Below are 20,961 nucleotides of genomic sequence, written 5' to 3'. Positions count from 1 at the left end.
TATTTTTTTTCTCCAAAAAAACATATTCCAAGCGGAGCGCGGGCGGAGCCCGCGCGTAGCGAGGTAGTTTTTTTTTTCATCTCCCAGCACTGAAATTTTTTTTGCCAAGTGGTGTCTGTCTGTGAACATTGTTCTAGAATTCATCTTTTAGCACAATATTAGCGACACTGTTTGGACAATTCTATTAAAATTAGGCGTACAAACTGATTTTGTTTCGGGGAATCCTCTCAGAGGATCAGAATTTTCATATAATATCATCGGAAGCTGTTACAACGGGAAAATGTGAAACTTTTGTCACTTTTTAACATGGAATTTCATCTTTGAGCGTTTCAAGCGGACTTTAATAAAATAGTTATTTGCGAATTAAGCAGCGGAAGACACTCACCGGTTCAACATGTGTATGGTCATTAAACCTCAAAACATTTCAGTAAGTGGTTTAGACAAACACCTCCGACATGTGAGGGTGACTGGTTTGTAGCTGAAGAGTTTTTTTCTAAAGTGTGTTCTAAATACAAATGACGTACTGGTAATGATGTAATGAGTTGTTCTAATCTTGTTCTTGGAACTCTTGCTGTTCCAAGCTTGTTCTTAGCAAGTCTTGGTGACGAGAACAAAGACTATCAATGAAATCTTTAGAAATAACCTCTGACAACGACGACGATGACGACGACGACGACGATAACAACAACAACAACAAATGACATCGACGACGACGACGACAACAACAACAACAACAACAACAACAACAACACGAGAACAACAACAATCACGACAACGAACATGACAACAACAACACCAACAACTACGACGACAACTACAACGACTGGGTTATGATGACATCACCAATGATTTATCAAATGTTCAGTGTCAAGGCTGTTAAAAAATCGTTAAATCCTATTTCTTCACTGATTCTTATGAAATTTTAAAGGTAGGTTTGTTGTCCCCAACTTATTTTCACTCCATACTTTTCCAGAAGAAAAACATAATTTTGGCAGTTAAAAACCGTTAAATTTCAATTCTTCACCGATATTTATGAAATTTTGTGGGTAGGTTCGTTGTCCCCAACTGATTTTCACTCTATACTTTTCCAGAAGAAAGACATAATTTTGGCAGTTAAAAAACGTTAAATTTCAATTCTTCACCTATCTTTATGAAATTTAGTGGGTGGGTCCGTTGTCCCAAACTGAATTTTAAGACATACTTTTCCAGACAAAAAACCTTATTTTTGGCAGTTAAAAACCGTTAAATCTCAATTCTTCATCGATATTTATGAAATTTTGTGGGTAGGTTCGTTGTCCCCAACTGATTTTCACTCCATACTTTTCCAGAAGAAAAACATAATTTTGGCAGTTAAAAACCGTTACATTTAAATTTTCACCTATCTTTATGAAATTTAGTGGGTGGGTCCGTTGTCCCAAACTGAATTTCAAGACAAACTATTCCAGTCAAAAAAACTTATTTTTGGCAGTTAAAAACCGTTAAGTCTCAATTCTACACCGATATTTATGACATTTTGTGGGTAGGTTTGTTGTCAGATTTGACATGATGGCAGAATTGAAAGTGTGAGATATCCTGATGTTTCACAATTTATGCTGCATAATTCAGCCCCATAGGCGCTTGAATTTTAGGTGGAGTTGGGTTTTTTTTCAGCCCAAACCAGTAACCCCCACATGGTTTTCATGTCCCTTTCTGAGAGACTTCAAGAAGTTTCAATTTGACGTCATGATTAGCCTGCCGCATTAGCAAGTATGAAAACACGTCATCGATGACACATTTTAAGACAGAGAGAGAGAGAGAGAGAGAGAGAGAGAGAGAGAGAGAGAGAGAATCATGTACACACAGATGGACGACTTCGCTTGGGGTATGTACTGCCCGGCAGTACACATCTACTTTATTTTAAGTTATTTTGCCAAAAAACAAAGATTTTTTTATTTTATTTTATTTTTTATTTTGTTCCCAAATGCCATAAAAAAGTCTAGGGTCGCGCGAAAAAATAGGGTCGGTCGGGATACTGTAAACAGACTATTTTTTTTTTTTGCCAAATGATTTTGTTGACCAGAATGTTGGGGAGAATAAAACATTTTTTGTTTATGTGGTAGCGAAGTCGGTTATGTTAAGCCTCCTTTTTTTTTAATGATTGTGTATCGGTAAAACTGTTTTGGACAAAATAGGTTGGTTAGAGCGAACGGGGTGTTGCAGGTAGCTCTGTTTCCTCCTTGGGGATGAAGCTACCAGGGGAAGGGATTGTGTTGGAGGTGCGGGTAGAGGGGTAGCCCTCCCGGTGCTCCCCCTTGGACCTCCCTAGTCTAGGACCCTGGGTCTTCGCGAGGTGGCCATTGTGGCGTAATCCCTCCGGACTAGCATAACGTTTCCCTATCCCAAGACCGACCGTGCGTGGTCTATGACCACATCCTCTACGAGGTGACCCTATCAACTAGGCAGCGCAAGCCCCTAGGCGAAACACGGCGGATCTAGAGGAGAGAACCTCGATAAAAAATTTGAGCTGCCATGAAGACGGAGCATGTTGGCTGAGGACAGCGGGCAGACCTTCTGTGCCGACACCCATCTACAGGAGAAAACCAGGCATGCACGCATCAAACCCAACATGGCCATACAAACGGTTAGAGCGAACGTTTGGGTTACTGGTAAATTTGAAAAGGCAGAAATCAATCAGTGTTTGGGGAATCAAGATATAAGGTGTAGTGAAAAGAAGATAAGTTCAGTGACTTTCATATTAATTGGGAAAATGTGTGTCCGAATTTTTACAAAAGATAAATTGTTGTACTTTGGTATTTGTAAATTTTGTTTGTCCTCGTTAATTGTGAACAGGATGTATGTTTATATAAAGTTGAAAGTCAAGGTTGGATTTCTTTAGCCTACGCGCGTGTGTGCATGTGTGTTAGACATAGATATAGACATAGAACACTGTGTTATCTCAATTACGAGAAACTCGGGTGTAGTGAATCATAATAAACAACATAAAACGTAAGAACATCAATAAAATATCGAGTGACAAATACTCAGCTCATAATAGTGTGTGGTAAGGGGGGATGGGGGTGCACACACACACACACACATACCATCGAGCACACGCACACACACACACACACACACACATGCACTCACACACGCACGCACACACACACACACACACACACGCACGCACGCGCACGCAAACAAACTCACAATTATACACGCACGCACAAACAGGCAGGCAGGCACTCGCAAAAATACATACAAACACATACACACATACGCACACGCACGCACACACACCTTCCCCCCCCCCCCCCATACACATGTGCGCGCGTGCACGCAAACAAACGAATGAATAAACAGACGCACAACTACACATGCACGCACGCACGCGCACACACACACACACACACACACACACACACACACAAACACACTCACACACACACATGCACACACACACACACACACACACACACACACACACACATACACACACACACACACGCGCGCGCGCGCGCACGCAAACAAACGTATGAAGGAACAGATGCACAATTATACCCGCACGCACGCACACACAGGCGCCTAGGCAGGCACTCGCACAAATACATACAAACACACACACACACACGCACACACACACAGAGAGACAAAGCAATGACAAAAAAAAATAGCACAAATTTACACTTCAACACTCGAACACACACACACACACACACACACACACACACACACACACACACACACACACACACACACACACACACATAAAGCAATGACAAAAACAACAGCAGAAACTTACACTCAAACCCTCACACACACACCTCCACGTACACAAACACACACACACACACACACACACTCACACATGCACACAACGACGCCCATTTTCATAGAAACACAGTAACCCCCTCGTATAAGCGGGAATGAAAGAGTGGTGGCCAATAACAATAACCCAGAACAAACAAAAGTCAAAGCTGGCAACTCAGGTTTGTATTCAGGGAAATTTGCACGAAATGCATGCTCAAGATACGACTTTTCCTTCTATTTTCTCTCTTTGGGACTTTCATTTGCGTCAGCTCGGTTTGATATCTTTCTTTCTTTATTTGGTGTCTAACGTCGTTTTCAACCACGAAGGTTATATCGCGACGGGGAGAGGGGGGAGATGGGATAGAGCCACTTGTCAATTGTTTCTTGTTTACAAAAGCACTAATCAAAATTTGCTCCAGGGGCTTGCAACGTAGTAAAATGTATTACCTTACTGGGAGAATGCAAGTTTCCAGTACAAAGGACTTAACATTTCTTACATACTGCTTGACTAAAATCTTTACAAAAATTGACTATATTCTATACAAGAATCTGTTAGTCGCCTCTTATAGCTTACGACATGCTGGGGAGCATCGGGTAAATTCTTCCCCCTAACCCGCGGGGGGTCGGTTTGATATGAAAAACTGAAGAAAAGCCCTGCCTTTTTGCACTGAGAAACTGTGGAAGTAGCGTGTTTACTACTGGGTCTGGCTGTAGTACATTTACCCTCATTTACTTCCTCGTTAGCTTCCAAAGTAAACTCTTTTTTCGTCCCATGCATGCGAAAGTGAGGATGTACTTCCGATGTCGCTCAAAACTTTAGAAGTAGGCCTAGTCGCAAAATACCCTGAGTTACTCCCTCGCTTTGCTTCGAAGTAAACCCTTTTTTCTGCCCATGCATACGAAAGTGAGGCAAGTACTTCCGATGTCACTCAAAACTTCGGGAGTTGTCCCGAACTTCCCCCATAAGCATACGGGCCCTGGTCGTGGGCTTTGCTTTGCTTAATCCGTATGTTGTACTCCGATGTAAGTAGACATAGAGTGGCACAGTGGTGCGTAATCCCAACGGGCCCTTTGACGAACATCATGGAATTGCAATGGGACATTTTCATATCTACGCCGATGGTGCAAGGCGCACTAGTAAAACAAATCATGAACTTGATGTCTGTCCCTATTTTCCTGTTGGCTGTTTTTGGAAAGAAAAACAAGTACACTAAGACGTGATTAGCCATTCAGCTGATCGAGTGCACTGAATAATGTCCGGTTCTCACTATCCTTACATAGAAATGAGAGAGGAAGGAGAGAGAGAGAGAGAGAGAGAGAGAGACACACAGACAGACAGACAGACAGAGAGAGGGACAGACAGGGAGACAGAGACAGACAGACAGGCACACAGAGAGAGAGATAGACTGAGACAGAGAGAGAAAGAGAGAAGAAAAAAAAAGAGACAGACAGACAGAAGGAGAAAAACAGAGAGAGTAACAGAAATAGAGAGAGAGAGGCAGAAAAAGAAAGAGAGAAAGATAGAGAGAGAGAGAGAGAGAGAGAGATAGAGAGAGAGAGAGAGAGAGAGACACTGAAATAGACAGACAGACAAGTAGACCGACAGACAGACAGGAGGAGAGACAGACAGAACAAAAAATAGAATAGAATAGTTTCGGTGCAATGACGCCCTATGTTATGCATATTGTGAAAAAAAAATTAAAATTAAAATTTAAAAAACTTCAAAAGGCAACTGGTTGGAAACGCTATTCAAAAACTCGGCAAAACTAGGCGATAGAAAAACATTGTGTGTACCTTTTGGACTGTGCATGCCCAGCTGGGGATGACGGGAAACTGGCCGTACAATCTGATGGCAATGACGCCGAATGGTGTGCATAGTATGTAAAGGGAGGCGACTGAATGCAGACAGAAATCAAAAACTTGGCAAAACTGTGAAAAAATAGTATAGAACAGTTTCTTTGGTACAATCTTGGTAGTATGTAAGACTTGTGACGCATGCCGATTACAACTTGTAAGATGATACACTTGTGACGCGTGCCGGCGTGCCGACTACAACTTGTGAAATAATGGGCTTGTAACTCGCCTGTCCCCATTTTTGTAAGCATTTAGTGCATGGGCAAACGCCTGCCGTGATATCCATGAACTCCAGCAGTAAGCATACATTTGAGAAACCCCCTTCGTAGTACTAGGATTCATGGCCCTAGAAAAAACTAATTATATAATTAGACCTTTAAAAATCTGTCAACTGACACTTGCACTCCAGAATGATTTAGCAAAAATAGCAGACCAAAAAAAAATTCAATCAGAGTACTCGCCGAGAGCGGACCTTGAAACCAGGACCTTAATGTACGCAGCGCAGCTTCTAAACTGTTGGGCCACGCAGACTTCGAGAATTGACGCAATAAATTATAAAAATATAAAATGGATATGTGTCGTTTGGCACCGCATCGCATTTCATAAAGCGCCCTAGAATAGCACAAATACACGATCATTAAACATAATCATGTCCAGGAATTGCAGAAAAAAAAGCCGGCCGACATTAGCGCATGCGTAAACGCCTGCCGTCAGCCCCACGAGTTCCCAGCTAACCATACATGTGACTTTTTTCACTTAAATTTTGGCGCATGCGCTGTGAAGTTTATTGTCAGATCTACCGGAACTAGGGGGCAAAAGGAAAAATCGACAACGAGGCTTGGTGCAAAGTAAAGTGCGGAGACGGGCAAATATTACTGTTGTGTTTACTGAACTGCAAGTGCAACAGTGGAACGAAGAAAGAGAAATACAGTGGACAGAATTTGTCATTGTATGGCTTTCCGATGGGTGCAAGTGCGAAGGCGCAACAGCGAAGGACGCGATGGGTGCAAGCAATCCGACGACAGGGGTTTGTCGTGCCATTGAAAAGTCTGCTCGCGTCACTTCGTGTCTGGCAATGGCATGGCCATCAACGATGCCAACTCCGTTGACTTCGTACCCACCCTTAATCTTGGATTTGAGAGAACATCAAGAACAAGTGACTCTAGCAGAAGGACAAGGTACTGGTCGGAGACGTGACTTTGTCCGCTGAAGACCGACGACAAGCAAGCGGTTTTGCTCTCCCCCCTCCCCCCCCCCTCCCCTCCCCCCCCCCCTCTCCCCCCTCCCCCCCTTCCCCCCCCCCCCCCCTCCCAGTGTCAACGCTGAAAATATCATCGGAACTGGAAGAGACTCAGAGCCAAGTAAGCTTTGTTTGTTTTCATCAATTTATGATCTGCTGACTTCAAATTGTCTTCCTACATCAGTGTATAAGAAATTTTAAATGAATCGGCAGCCGAAAAAGGATGCATAGGAAGGGTCACGAACAGATTCAAGATTTTAGAAAACAAACAAACAAGATCTAGACATATATGTCAACAAGCCGCGTGCATTCAATCGACCGGACTCTTGAATCGAGAAGATTAAAGAGGTTACTTGATACAGATAGTGATGCAGTTTTCAAGACATCGATAAAGCTCATGCTGAATCACTTTTTTATTCCCAGAAAGGTACCATTGAATTGATGCAACAACAAAAATAGCACTAGATTTCTACAATTTTGATTTTGCATAGAACACTCCGAAATAATTTCCGGGGAGCATCTCCCGCACCCCTAAGTTTTTTTCAATTTCAGGAGTTATTTCCCTCATGTATTTTCATGCTTAAATGCTGTGAGTGTGATGCATGTGTAATCTGATAACAAGATCATTGATGCTAATTCTATTGCTAATCTATACATTTGATTTTGTATTTACATTCCTTTGCCCTCCGCATCTAGTGAGAGCTGAGGACCAGGGCCAGATCATGCCTTTGCAAAGAGGGACACGACTACCTGTTAGGGTATTGTTATTGGAACACAGACTACGCTCAAGTTGGCAGAGCTGCAGATGACAATTACAGAACAGGCCTCTGTGATTAAGCGTCTGACTGAAGATGTTTCTGGCTTGAAGAAAGACAACATGAAGCTGAAGGAGAACATACGCTCTTTTTCTGTTGATTCTCTACTGAAAAACGACACTGACGTATTGTTTTACACATATGGTGGTCTTTCGGTATGCATGTACCTACTTCGTAAAAAAGGCAGGTCTACATTACTGGGTTGATGAGCTGCCAAAGGCCACATCACTCCAAAGAGCAAGAAGATTATTTTGTCATGTAATGGTTTATATAATTTACTCTGGTACTGTATAGAATAAAGGGCCCATTATCAATCAAATCTCTGGTCTGGTCCGAGTTTGTTTCATAAATGATTGTATGTGAGCTTACGAACATAACGATTTCCACTTTAAATAAATGCGATCAAGATAATTAGGTAGACAACATGTCAAGAGACGTTTATTCCTTATTTCTTGTTATAATTGAAGGATATTATTATGCAATATACTGCTTTGTTTTCAAAGGGCTTCAAATTGTCTCCCTTGTACAGACACTCTAGTACACAATTTGTGCATTCACTTAAGTTATTTCTTAAAGAAAATTACCCCCCCAAAATTATTCAAAACAGTCTTTGACATATCTATAGTATAATTAAAAGAAAAACTGTATTTTATTTTAAGTGATAAATAAATATAGACAAATCTTGGGACTGTGCACAAACTGATCGGCTTGAACTCAAAAGTCGCAACCAAGAATCTTCTGCAACTTTTGAGTTCAAGTCTGTCAGCTTGTGCACGGTCCCAAAATCAGTTCAATAAGATATTTCCTTGTTATAGCCTTGAAAAAAAAAAGTAAGTAACAAATTTTGTACAAACAAATTTGTTCAAGGGAGACAATTGGAATCATATTTGTTTTTAAATCGGTGAATTGCATTATAATTTCCTCAAACAAATAACAAATAACTGTGAAATAAATTGAAAAAAAAGTGCCAACATTATTACCTCGATCAGATCGATGTGTATGACAAGGAATTTCTATGTTTGCTAATTGAGTGGTCCGGTAATGACTTTTTCATGCACGGGGCTTCTTAATTCACTCGCTCAAACGCGCATGTCTGCACCCACATTCACACACGTCCATATCGGCACATTCATAAGGGATGGTGACAACACGCTCTTGAACAACAAACATGGCACAAAACGAATAAACATTTCAAACATTTCGCTATTGAATCAAATCATCAGCACATGCATATCAAATCATAAAACATCTCACAAAATACCTCCTTGCCATTCCGAAGTTGAAGAAGAACACAGTCCGGCATTACACACACTACACTTTCATCACTGAGAATCGCTGTTCACAACACATGTCCTCGGCTCTGATACGTTCTCCGAATAATACACGAAAGTCCTGGATGATGGTATAGTCCGTACGAAGCCGAAACACTTCTTACTATCCTCTGACACAAGTTCTCATCAGCTTCCACAATCTTCTCTGTCTTAACTGCAGGCATTTAAAAAATTAAACCTGAACTCACACACAGAGGTGACAGCACTACGTACCCTCCCTCGCTGTAAACAACGTACTGATTTTACCTGTGCAAATAGGTCACACGATCGCTCATAGATACCGTAATCATATCGAAACTACATACATTTTTCACTTGACAGAACAGTTAACTGTTGCTACTAACTTAATTAACTGGTATTGGAAAAAATATCACACCTTGAAAACCCTAGTTCAGTATATCATAACTATATGCAGCCTTCAAACGGTTGGTACCGGTTGTTGAAGATCTCTTAGTCGCGCTTCCTTGCATCCGGACTTCTTGGGTCAAAATTGAGGCCTTGAAGAGTCGTCCGGGGAAACTTGTCTTGTCTTGAAGCATACCTGAAAATGAATTTTGTTTTTACTTGACACTGAAGCAAATCTTATGCTGGGTACAGATGCTAAAACAAGTTGCGCCAGTCTGTCAAACTCACATGTATAACGATATTAAACGCAGTACATTTGACAAGGACAATGCTTAGCTGAAAACCAGCATCCACATCGAATAAGGTAAGTGGCAACCCAGCATAGCGCAGTAGCAAAACTGTCCCACAGGAAATCACGCTTCCCTGTGTTTAAAAAAAATAAATCTGTTTAACTTTCTAAGCTTGTAGCCCTTGTAGCGTAAGGCGAAATTACTACATTTAGTCAAGCTGTGGAACTCACAGAATGAAACTGAACGCACTGCATTTTTTCACAATGACCGTAGTCCGCCGCTTGTGCATAACGGAGTGAAACTGACGAGCCTGTTCAGCGCGGTAGTGGTTTCGCTGTGCTGCATAGCACGCTTTTCTGTACCTCTCTTCGTTTTAACTTTCTGAGCATGTTTTTAATCCAAACATATCATATCTATATGTTTTTGGAATCAGGAACCGACAAGGAATAAGATGAAATTGTTTTTAAATCGATTTCGGAAATTTAATTTTGATCATAATTTTTATATTTTTAATTTTCAGATATTTGTTTTTAATCCAAATATAACATATTTATATGTTTTTGGAATTGGGAAATGATTTAGAATAAGATGAACGTAAATTTTAATCGTTTTATATAAAAAAAATTATTACAATTTTCAGATTCTTAAGGACCAAAGTCATTAATTAATTTTTAAGCCACCAAGCTGAAATGCAATACCGAAGTCCGGCCTTCGTCGAAGATTGCTTTACAAAAATTTCAATCAATTTGATTGAAAAATGAGGGTGTGACAGTGCCGCCTCAACTTTTACAAAAAGCCGGATATGACGTCATCAAAAGTATTTATCGCAAAAAAGAAAAAAATGTCCGGGGATATCATTCCCAGGAACTCTCATGTCAAATTTCATAAAGATCGGTCCAGTAGTTTGGTCTGAATCGCTCTACACACACACACGCACAGACAGACACACACACACACACACGTACACCACGACCTTCGTCTAAATTCCCCCTCTATGTTAAAACATTTAGTCACAACTTGACTAAATGTAAAAATGATGCACTAGCCTCTGGCTAGTGATTCTGAAAACGTACCAGCCAGAGAGCAATTTTACGAACCAAACCAACAATTTGATTCAGCATCTTCATTCGCATTTGGCGAGTAGATGAACACTTCTACTTACCAGTTGCATGCTTCTACTCACTATGGCGAGTAACAGTAAAATACTTGCCACTTTCAGGGCTGGTTTGTTTCTAACCTAAACATAATGTTGTAGTTTTCCGGAAATTGCTCTACACACAAACATACACCACCGCCCTGGTCTCTTGACTAAATGTAAAATGCATAGTTTTTTGATGATGCACTTTCTAATATCACTGTTTCTCTTTCCCCAGTCTTGTAGCTGTTAAGTGTTATAGTTAACAAGCTCTATATTTTAACTTTGAGACTTATGTTCTGAAAAAAATAGATCACACTCTGATGTAAACCTTTAGGTAACGCAACCCTAATTTCCTTAATATTAATTATTATACAAACTTACTTAACAATGTGTATGTCATCGAGAGCAGCTGGTGCAGTTTTCTTGGCAGCATGCCCCTTCCACATACATTTGTAGTGTGTACAAGTTTTGTCTGCTGGCACAGTGTCGATTCCTTCAGCCGTGTAGTGTGAAGCAGCAAAAAGTGTGGCAGCCACATGGTTGCAAGACTGTCCTTTCTGTGTAAAAACAACAACACACAATTCCGTTTGTGTCATCTTGATTTTCCTTAGCTTGCTAATAACAATTAACTTTATCTTTCCTAGGAATTCCTACAGAGAGCTTGTAGGCGCATGCTGTTGATATCTATATAAAATATATAGCCTACCGGCTCAGAATGGCATTTGATCTTACTGCAGTGATAATCTTCATTGACAAGAGGATTCACAAACATGTGTACACACATTAAATAAAACTCCGCACTCAGGTACCGGGTATATTGAACACTAGAGGAATACCCGGCTTCGCCGGGGTGAATCGCGAGACAGAGACAGCCAGCGTGGCGGTTCACCACAGTCACCTTTGAAGACAAAGTCCTGTCAAACGGGATTGAGAATTTTAGAGCTTATTTCTAAGCCCTATATTATCTGTTATGGCTTCTCAAATGCCAGAACATACAGACAGACAAAAGTCGCCAGACCCCATCACAAACAGAACTCTACAATCCACAGGTGTTGCCTCCACACACACACACACACACACATAGACACAGACACAGAAGCCGTATATATCTATCTATATCTATAAATATATAGAGATAGATGACAGTGGATTTTTCGCGTGGCTATAAATTGATTCGACCTTTTCACTTTTACAGTAAGTTACGGGTACATGCAAGGAAAGCCCACAACTTCTAAGGCGAACAACTCTGCAGAGTCTGCTGTGAAGGGCGACGGTAGTCTCCCTGTCACACTCGACCCCCTTTGAATGAAGTTAGGTCACTCCCAGGTGGAATGGGAACAGCACGAAAATGATTCAGTGGCCTGAACATTTCATGTCGAGTCCCATCGCTGTCGACGACGCCAAATGTAACTGAGTGCCTAAACACCACAATCACCTTTGAAGGCGAAGTCCACTCAAACGGGATTGAGATTAACTGTTAAGGCTTCTCGAAGGAAGGCTTGAACTTACTGACACACCAATGCCGCTAGACCACATCACAAACAGAACTCTACAATCCACATGTGTTGCCCACACACACACACAAACACACACACACAGAGAAGCCGTATATATATATATGTATATCTATATCTATAAATATATAGAGATAGATGACAGTGTATTTTTCGCGTGGCTATAAATTGATTCGACCTTTTTACTTTTACAGTAAGAACAACTTACGGGTGCAATCGTGACATTCTAAAAATAATAACGTAGTAACGGGAATATGGATTGACGCCACACGAAGGAAGGGAGATAAACGCTGAAAACACTGGAGAAGATAAGGAAGAGTTACTGGGAATGGATCCAGAGAAAAACAGAGAAAAACCAAAATCGGTTCAGCGCTGCGCGCTGAGAGCACGTGTTGAAATATCTCATCGATGAGGTTGTGTCCGGGGTCTCTCTGAATAAGCCCACCAAATTTGAAGCAGATCCATCGAGAACTTTGGCCGTGCATCGCGCACAGACACACAGACACACAGACACTAGTCGTATATATATATAGATGCCTAGCCAACATGGCATGGTCTCCTGGAGATACTGATTGAAATTACATAAACATGCTGCTCATAACTTTGTCAAAAAAGACAGCTTTTGCATGCAGACATTTTCAGTAGAGAATAATGAATGTGTGTGTTTGTGTGCCATGCATTATATGACTGAGTATGAAAACTGATTGTGTGAGATACCAAGTAACGCAGCCATCAAGTTAATCCCAAAAAACATACAAGGCCAACAACACTTACCCAGCAACACACTCGCAGTAGGCTCCAATTTAGTGCCTGTCCGGTCAGCGTCACAACAGCATACACTTTGTTGCGAGTCTGCTTCATTGACGTCAGCACACTCGCTCCGAGTCTGATCAGTTGCTTACTGTTGTGCCATGTAGAAAGACATTTTCTGCACACAGTATGTCTATCGTTTACCCCAAGGTTTCGCATTCTTTGCGCTGGATGCGTCGTATAACTTGTCCGATGTCGAACGTCGACGCAGTAGTATCAGTAAGAAAGTTGATCCAGAGATCTGTATCTGTGGTCGATCACCTCTGCTTCGCTTATGCAGGGGAAGTTCGCCAAGTCTTTCGTCCGTGTACCACCAATAGCCGTTTCAAACCATACCTTCGTGCATGTCCTTGACTTTTTGTTCATGATTTTGAACAAGATAATCCGTTTTCTTGCAGAATTTCTCAAAGTAATCCTCTGGCAATAGTACTTCGAGCACCGAAAGTGAAAGAGGTATTTCAGGCCATGCACCTATTGCCCCCTAGTTCCGGTTATCAGAGAGAGGCTGCCGTGCCATAAAATCTGATTGGTCGAAACGCTGGGGGCAAAGGTTATACTTATACGAAAAAGGTCTATTGCCTTTTTAAATACTAGGGCTCATGGCCCTAGAACAAGAGCAGGGGCGGACGAGGGGGGGGGGGGGGGGGGGTTCTGGGGTTTCCGGAAACACCCCCCCCCCCCCCAGCCAAAAAAAAATTGTGGTTTTTTTGGTTGTTGTTGTTGTTTGGGGGTATTAATCAGTGACAAAATCTGCTGCCTGAAACTGGTAATGATCATCCTCAGAATGCACCAGATTGCAGCATTTTGCATCCTTTTTTTCAAAATTTTCCGGGGGGGGCATGCCCCCGGACCCCCCTAGCAAGCTAGGCGCTTCGCGCCGTCGGCTCGGCGCTTCGCGCCTTCACACCCATATCTTCACAGTATACTTTTGGAACCCCCCCCCCCCCCCCTAAAATGAACTGATCCGCCCCTGAAGAGTTTGCGTGTGACGAAAGCACGACACACTTGAGACAGCCAACACAAAAGTAGATCTTACACGACCCGACCACACAGTTATGCCTCTCCAAATGCGCGTAGCAAAATGTGCGTTTTGAATCTTCTTTTTTTCTCTGGCGGTACTGACAATATCGTTATTGAAACAATCCCAGTGCACTAAGGGATTTATAGAACAAATCTCGAAAATAATTATTGAACTCAGCGCTATGCGCTTCGTTCAATAATGAATTTTCTCGATTTGCTCTATAAATCCCTTAGTGCACTGGGATGTCTCAATAACTTAAATAATAATAATAATAATAATAATAATAATAATAATAATAATAATAATAATAATAATAATAATAATAATAAGGGTATTTATATGGCGAAAATCCTAATATAGTTCTAAGCACCTTACAATCAATCTTCAATATAATAATCTTCATTACAGCAACAATTCACACTCAAAAAATCTTCAAATAAATATAAGATTGCAGATCTTAAAGTTTTAAACTGTTGTTTGGACACAACAGGTATACATTGTCTTGTACGATTCGATTACAAGCAATGAGGACCCACGCAATTTCGGTCCGTACAATCGACTCTTCCGTTTGAATTTACAGCAGTAACCTATTATGGTCAAATGTAATTTTGGAAATACACGGATAATCAATGTGTTATTTTCAATGATAGCAGCGATGGTGACCAGTCTTATATTCCTAATTGTGTAGATCTGGACTTAGCGGGCCTATCGGGCAAGTAAACAAAGGCACACAACCACAAAAACAATCAAAAAGGTTCAGTAGCCTAATTTTTCTGATCAGTGACGAATTACACAATATGCTACCATTCAAGTGTTTCTCTGATCTTCAAGTGGAGTGATTTTAGATCGTTAACCGGGGATAGTTCTGTGTGATTGGGCTGTGTGCAGACTCTTAAATCAGATCAATGTATATGTCACAGTGGAAATGAGGTGTTTTTCTCGACTTTTTTCACACATCTTTACCTACGTCAAGACTTGCAGGTAACTAATCTGAAATGACCATACTGATTTATAAGCAGTAACCTGATTTATATATGTCACAGTGAAAATGAGAATCCAGTGAGATTCCGAATCGCATTCAAGTGTTTCTCTGATCTTCAAGTGGAGTGATTTTAGATCGTTAACCAGGGATCGTTCTGTGTGATTGGGCTGTGTGCAGACTCTTAAATCAGATCAATGTAGATGTCACAGTGGGAATGAAGATCAGAAAAACAGCTGTTAGTGTAAACATTCACCCCATAATTTGGCCCTGACAAGATTGATACGTTAGCAACGTGGTGTATTTGGAAACTTTCGGGAAAGCTGATATAAAACTCGTGCGTTTGGACGTGATTCAACCAAGGGAACTGACCATCTTGTTTCTACTTCAGAGTTCCACCCACTCGACCAAACAGTGAGTGATTTAGTGTTTCTTTGACCTTCGATGATTTTTCTATTGTCCAATACTTATAGTGCAGTTAGAACATTGTTAGGTTACTTTCAAAGGCTTTCTTTAGATTTGTTCTTGATTTCATTCCCCTTTTCCTTCATCGCCTTCTGTTTATCGTTTGCGTGTTATAACTTTAAAGAATATTTCGCACCTATTACAAAATTGCTTCGTGTTAACATGAGTACACCAAATCCAAAAACAAAGAGATTGCCAACGTTCCAAAATTCAGAATCAAAAAACAAGAAAGGTAGGTTGTTGGAACGTTTGTTATTGACAAAACAATACATTCACAGATATTTCGACCCAACGGTCTTTTATTAGTGAACAACAAATATTCACACAAAACGTATCTTGATAGTTCTATCAGTTTACGTCCACTCGTCAGGAAGCCGAGGGAATGAATGATTGTATGATGAAATGAATGACGTAGAAAGGGAATGACGTCAGCGTCGAAAGAATGTTCTATAGGTAAATAGAACATGGCAGAGAGAGAAGGAAGGAGAGAGAGAACGAGCGTGGTTGTATGTGACTTGTGAAGAAAAATAAAGAGAGCTAAGTTTGAAAGTAGTATACACCTAATGTGTATATAATATTACTGAGGTATGGTGTCTAACCCTGGAATAGAAATTATGTGTGATTAGGCCTATATTCAATCCAGACACAAGTAGGGTGGATGGGAAAACAGGGGAACCCCCGGTGGAAAAACCCATCAGTTAGACGCGAAACGAGAGATTGAAGTTAGAGTACTGTTCCGCTCAACAATTAAAGGCACAGTAAGCCTCCCGTAAACCATCACAGATACGGTCAGGCTTTTCACACACAGTACAAACACCCTTTCATTTGAACACTCACCGATTGAGAACATCCTAGGTGCCCTCCGTAAAGAGCGAAAAAATGTCAAAGAATTTATTTTTGCGTGGTTTATCTTACCCCTGAGCCATCGTGAACCCGTGTGATCCAGTTTCCCTTTTTCACAATGTTGTCGTCAGTTAGTCATTTGAATGCGACTCGATGTGAGCTTATCAGTAATACCACGTTTTTATGCACGAAACAAACGGCTGTGGTTCACAAGAACTCTAGCGATGGCTTTTGACTGTTCAGAGGAACTGGCGATATGCATAAACCGTCGTCTGCTACGACCCTTGCGTGACCCTGCTTCCGGGCTTTTCTTTTTTCAAACTTTCACAACTTCGAATTGTACTGATCTTGTCTTGATGAAAAAAGAATTCTTTTATGATTAAAGAATGTTTGTGTAACAAGCTGTCAATTTATTATTTAGATTTTAAAAGTTAGGTCTAGCGCAAAAACGCACCACGTTCCAAAAACATTCTGATAATCATCGATCCACGGCTATCGCCAGTTTACATCGATAGAATGAGACCCGAAGTGAAGTAACTCATTTTTGACCTGAGTTCAGGATGGGTCCAAAAAGTGTCCGAGACAATCTGCAAAATGATTTCTTTAAAAATTGCTCGCTCTTTACGTAGGGCACCTAGGGATGTTCCCGGTTGGTGAGCGTTCAAATGGAAGGGTGTTTGTACTGTGTGTAAAAGCCTGACAGTATCTGTGATGGTTTACGGGAGGCTTACTGTGCCTTTAACTCAAAGCTCAACAACAACAACAACAACAACAACAACAACAACAACAACAACAAAATTTCACACACACACACACACACACACACACACATACACACGCACACAAGCACACACACACACACACACACATGCATCTGCATGCACACACACACACACAGCCACACACACACACGCACACACACACACACACATAACTCATAACCCATAACTCATAACATTTTATTGATCCAACAAAGGAAATTAAATTGGTCATCAGCACATATAGGTCATTAATTAATAATTATAAAAGAATAAGAGAAGAAAATTCATAAAACCCATGATAACAAAAAAATATCTAAAGTAATATATGTACAACTACAATACCCTTTTTACTTGCACACTTGACACACCGACACACCAACACACATGCATACATACCTACATACATACCTACATACATACATACATACATACATACATACATACATACATACATACATACATTCCATGTTAAAGTGTAGTTAAGAACATCACAATAATTATATCATTGTTTGGATTAACAGATACAATAGTGGTGAGCTGCACTATGGCAACACGAAAATGTGAGTATCAGAGTTCATTGTTTTTCATTGAGTCCATCTGGTTTTCTGGTGCCTAGTTTTTTTATCAGGTTTTCCCATCCACCCTACTGGTGTCTGGATTGAATAGAATCACACATAATTTCTATTCCAGGGTTAGACATCATACTAGGGGAAAGGCTTCTAATATGGACCGGCTCCTAATATGGACCACCTCCTGTTCTGACAAACTAACGGCGCTAGAGCGCTCAAAACAATTTAATTCACTGTATTCATCCTCTCTGGATAACTTGAACATGTCAAAACAGTTGCAGATACACAAACCTCAAAACCGTTAGGCTTTTTCTCTTGTTGTCACTGTTGGCAGCGTTCGCTCTTAATTTACCGCCTAAAACGGACTCGTTTCTGTCCACAGGCAAAGCTTTTATCACACACAAATTGCTAAATGGGTCGTTTTCAAAAAATGTCGCCAAATGGGTCCAACTTTTTTCGAAAAATGAAGTTTGTAAAATCGTTATTTTGATTTTAGGTCTGGAATCTGCATTCATTTATTAGTTAAAAACTGAAGTAAGCCACCTTAATGACGAGCATTGAGAACAATATCTTCAAAATACGAGAGCTACTGTTGACCCCCCTCCTCTTTGGGGCCCTCACTGTTGACGCGTTTCACAATGTCGTATGCGTGGAAGTTACATGATGTCTGCAATTAGCGTATATTCTGCGTATTACTTGACACTGTGGCTGCATGCTGCCCCTGAATGTAGTTGAATGTAAAATTTCAAATAAGCATATCTTTTCTTTAAATGTCACCCAATCTTTTCCCTGCGCGCCCTTGAACTTGTCTCTCGAGAAACATGGGACGCATTCTTACGATACAAAAAAAATCGCTTTCTCCGGGATGAACGGAGAAGAAACATTCTGAAATGACAATTGAAAGCCCGCAGATAAACTATATAGACAGGCAAATAATTATCAACTGCTGCCAAAGACGCTTTTATATTTGAAGCAATAACAACGTCACGAAGCTATTCTGAGTTCCGTGGTGAGCGAGAACGCTCATTCACTGATCCTGTCATAACACTAGTCAGATTCAGAAGAAAAAAAACAATAAGACTTACAGTCAATGAACTATTTTATTCAGCTGCTAGTTGCGATTGATGTTTTCGCAGCAATGTTAGGTGCTGACCAGAGAAATCAGCTTAAAATCTCGACGAAAACGAGCACTTGCGACAGAGCAAAGTATGTTCTCTTTCATCATAGAGGATAAGCTTATATTTAACCGTCGCGCAGACAATGAAATAGATCTAAAACTTATCAGATTTTTTTTAAAGTACCCACTGTAACCCAATTCAGTCTGGAAAATCCAAAGATGTGTCACTGAAATATGCAGTTTAAGACATGACCTATACACACGTACGTGTTCAGTGCGCACAGTGGAAACTGGCCCCAGAATCGTAACAGCAAGGACCGTAACAGCAAGGACATTTTGGGAGTTTTTTGTGTCGCAATTTCCAAAGCGACGTCCCTTTGAAATAAACTTGTGTGATTCTTGATCTGGATCAAAATCTCTACAAACTGAAATTTTCAGAGTTTGAATCGAACTCTTTCAATTTGAAAGTACCGTAACAGCAAGGACACAATTTTGAGGGACATCTCACCTTAGTTGACAGCAATATTTTGATGTTTTTCATGTCGTATGCAACTGTAAATCTGTAGTTAATCAATTGATGAAAGAATTGTCTTTCTTTAGATCAAATTAGATCTGAGTTTGCCGATCCACATTTTTTAGTGTTATCAATTTTCTTCAGTCGTAACAGCAAGGACATTTTTTGTGGGACAACATTTTTTTTCGTATTATGCACCCCTAAGACCAAGTTTTAATGAAAATTTTAACTTTAGCAAAAAGAAACCAATAAAGACCAAACTTCATGATATCCGATATTGAAAAACAGAAAAAAATAGATCTGAAAGACTGGTTGGCGACCGTGAGACACTCGTTTTTCGGCACCCTTGCGTCAGATAACTCACGCTCTACAAACCATATTAACATAAAATTGTATTTTTCATACAGGAAGTTAATGACCCTTGGACAACGAACAAAATGATACAAAATGTTGTCTAGTTTGTTTTAAGATTGTATGAGCCAAGACTGTGCAGAGCCAAAGTCCGGGGACAGCTTTCGCGCCATTTTTTGAAAACGACCCATACTGTATATGACAGCTCAGACCGTATTTGTTACATTTAAGCAGTGTTGACCCCGAGTTTCTACTGCAAACAAAATATAATAGCAAAATCTCAAAGTATGTGTGAGCCCCCTAATACGGACCACCTTCAACAAATCGAAGAAAATAAAAGCTGAAGGCTATTTTCACAGGTCTGGGTGGCCGAGTGGTAAACACACTTGCCTCGGAAGCGAGAGGTTGCGAGTTCGACCCTGGGTCAGGGCGTTAGCAATTTTCTCCCCCCTTTCCTAACCTAGGTGGTGGGTTCAAGTGCTAGTCTTTCGGATGAGACGAAAAACCGAGGTCCCTTCGTGTACACTACATTGGGGTGTGCACGTTAAAGATCCCACGATTGACAAAAGGGTCTTTCCTGGCAAAATTGTATAGGCATAGATAAAAAAAAATGTCCACCAAATACCCGTGTGACTTGGAATAAAGGCCGTGAAAGGTGAATGCTCGCCCTAATAGGCTTGAGTTTTGCTGGCCGATGTGAATGCGTGATATATTGTGTAAAAGATTCCATCTCACACGGCAGAAATTAATATGTAAAGCGCTTAGAGAACGTCAAGCGCGATATAAATCTCCCCGTACAATACAATACAATTTATTCATTAAGAAGCTTGCTGTAAATAACCTATAACTAGCCCTCGAGATTTTCAAAAAATATAACAAATAGTCTCCTTTTCGTGGAAGTTGATAATTTCACTTATTTTCACTCTGTTTTTGATAAGCTTCTTTAGTTTTATGGTGTGCTTTAAATAATGCTCACATCAACCCGAAACAGATAAATCTAAAGCATATTTGATTAGTCTGACTTGCACACTAAGTTGTATCATGTTATTTTGAAGTATAGGGGGCTTTTTACAGTGATTCGTGAAGGCCGCTTCACTGGTCCATATTGGGCACCCAGGCTCCTAATATGGACCATTTGTGAATGTTTCTGTATTTAATTTTTGCTGAATGTCTATCACAGCTATTTCACTATATATATACGGTTAACCTAACAGAGAA

General features: G+C 40.6%; 1 protein-coding gene across 2 annotated transcripts in view; it reads left to right on the top strand.

Annotated features, from left to right (window-relative positions):
- Positions 1 to 15,467: 15,467 nt before the first annotated feature.
- Positions 15,468 to 20,961, top strand: part of LOC138967404 (uncharacterized) — a 32,106-nt gene continuing 26,612 nt past the window's right edge. The window contains exons 1-2 of one of the 2 annotated variants that reach the window (XM_070339943.1): positions 15,478 to 15,537; positions 17,714 to 17,752. In XM_070339943.1, coding sequence (XP_070196044.1) covers positions 17,737 to 17,752 — 16 coding nt within the window. In that variant the 5' untranslated portion in view covers positions 15,478 to 15,537; positions 17,714 to 17,736. Of the gene's footprint in view, positions 15,538 to 17,713; positions 17,753 to 20,961 lie in introns of both variants that reach the window. The other variant, XM_070339944.1, reaches the window with a different exon arrangement.

Source organism: Littorina saxatilis, linkage group LG5, assembly GCF_037325665.1.
Source record: "Littorina saxatilis isolate snail1 linkage group LG5, US_GU_Lsax_2.0, whole genome shotgun sequence".
Lineage (NCBI taxonomy): Eukaryota > Metazoa > Mollusca > Gastropoda > Littorinimorpha > Littorinidae > Littorina > Littorina saxatilis.
The sequence above is the reverse complement of the archived record's forward strand: the minus strand, read 5'-3'. Positions and strand labels throughout refer to the sequence as shown.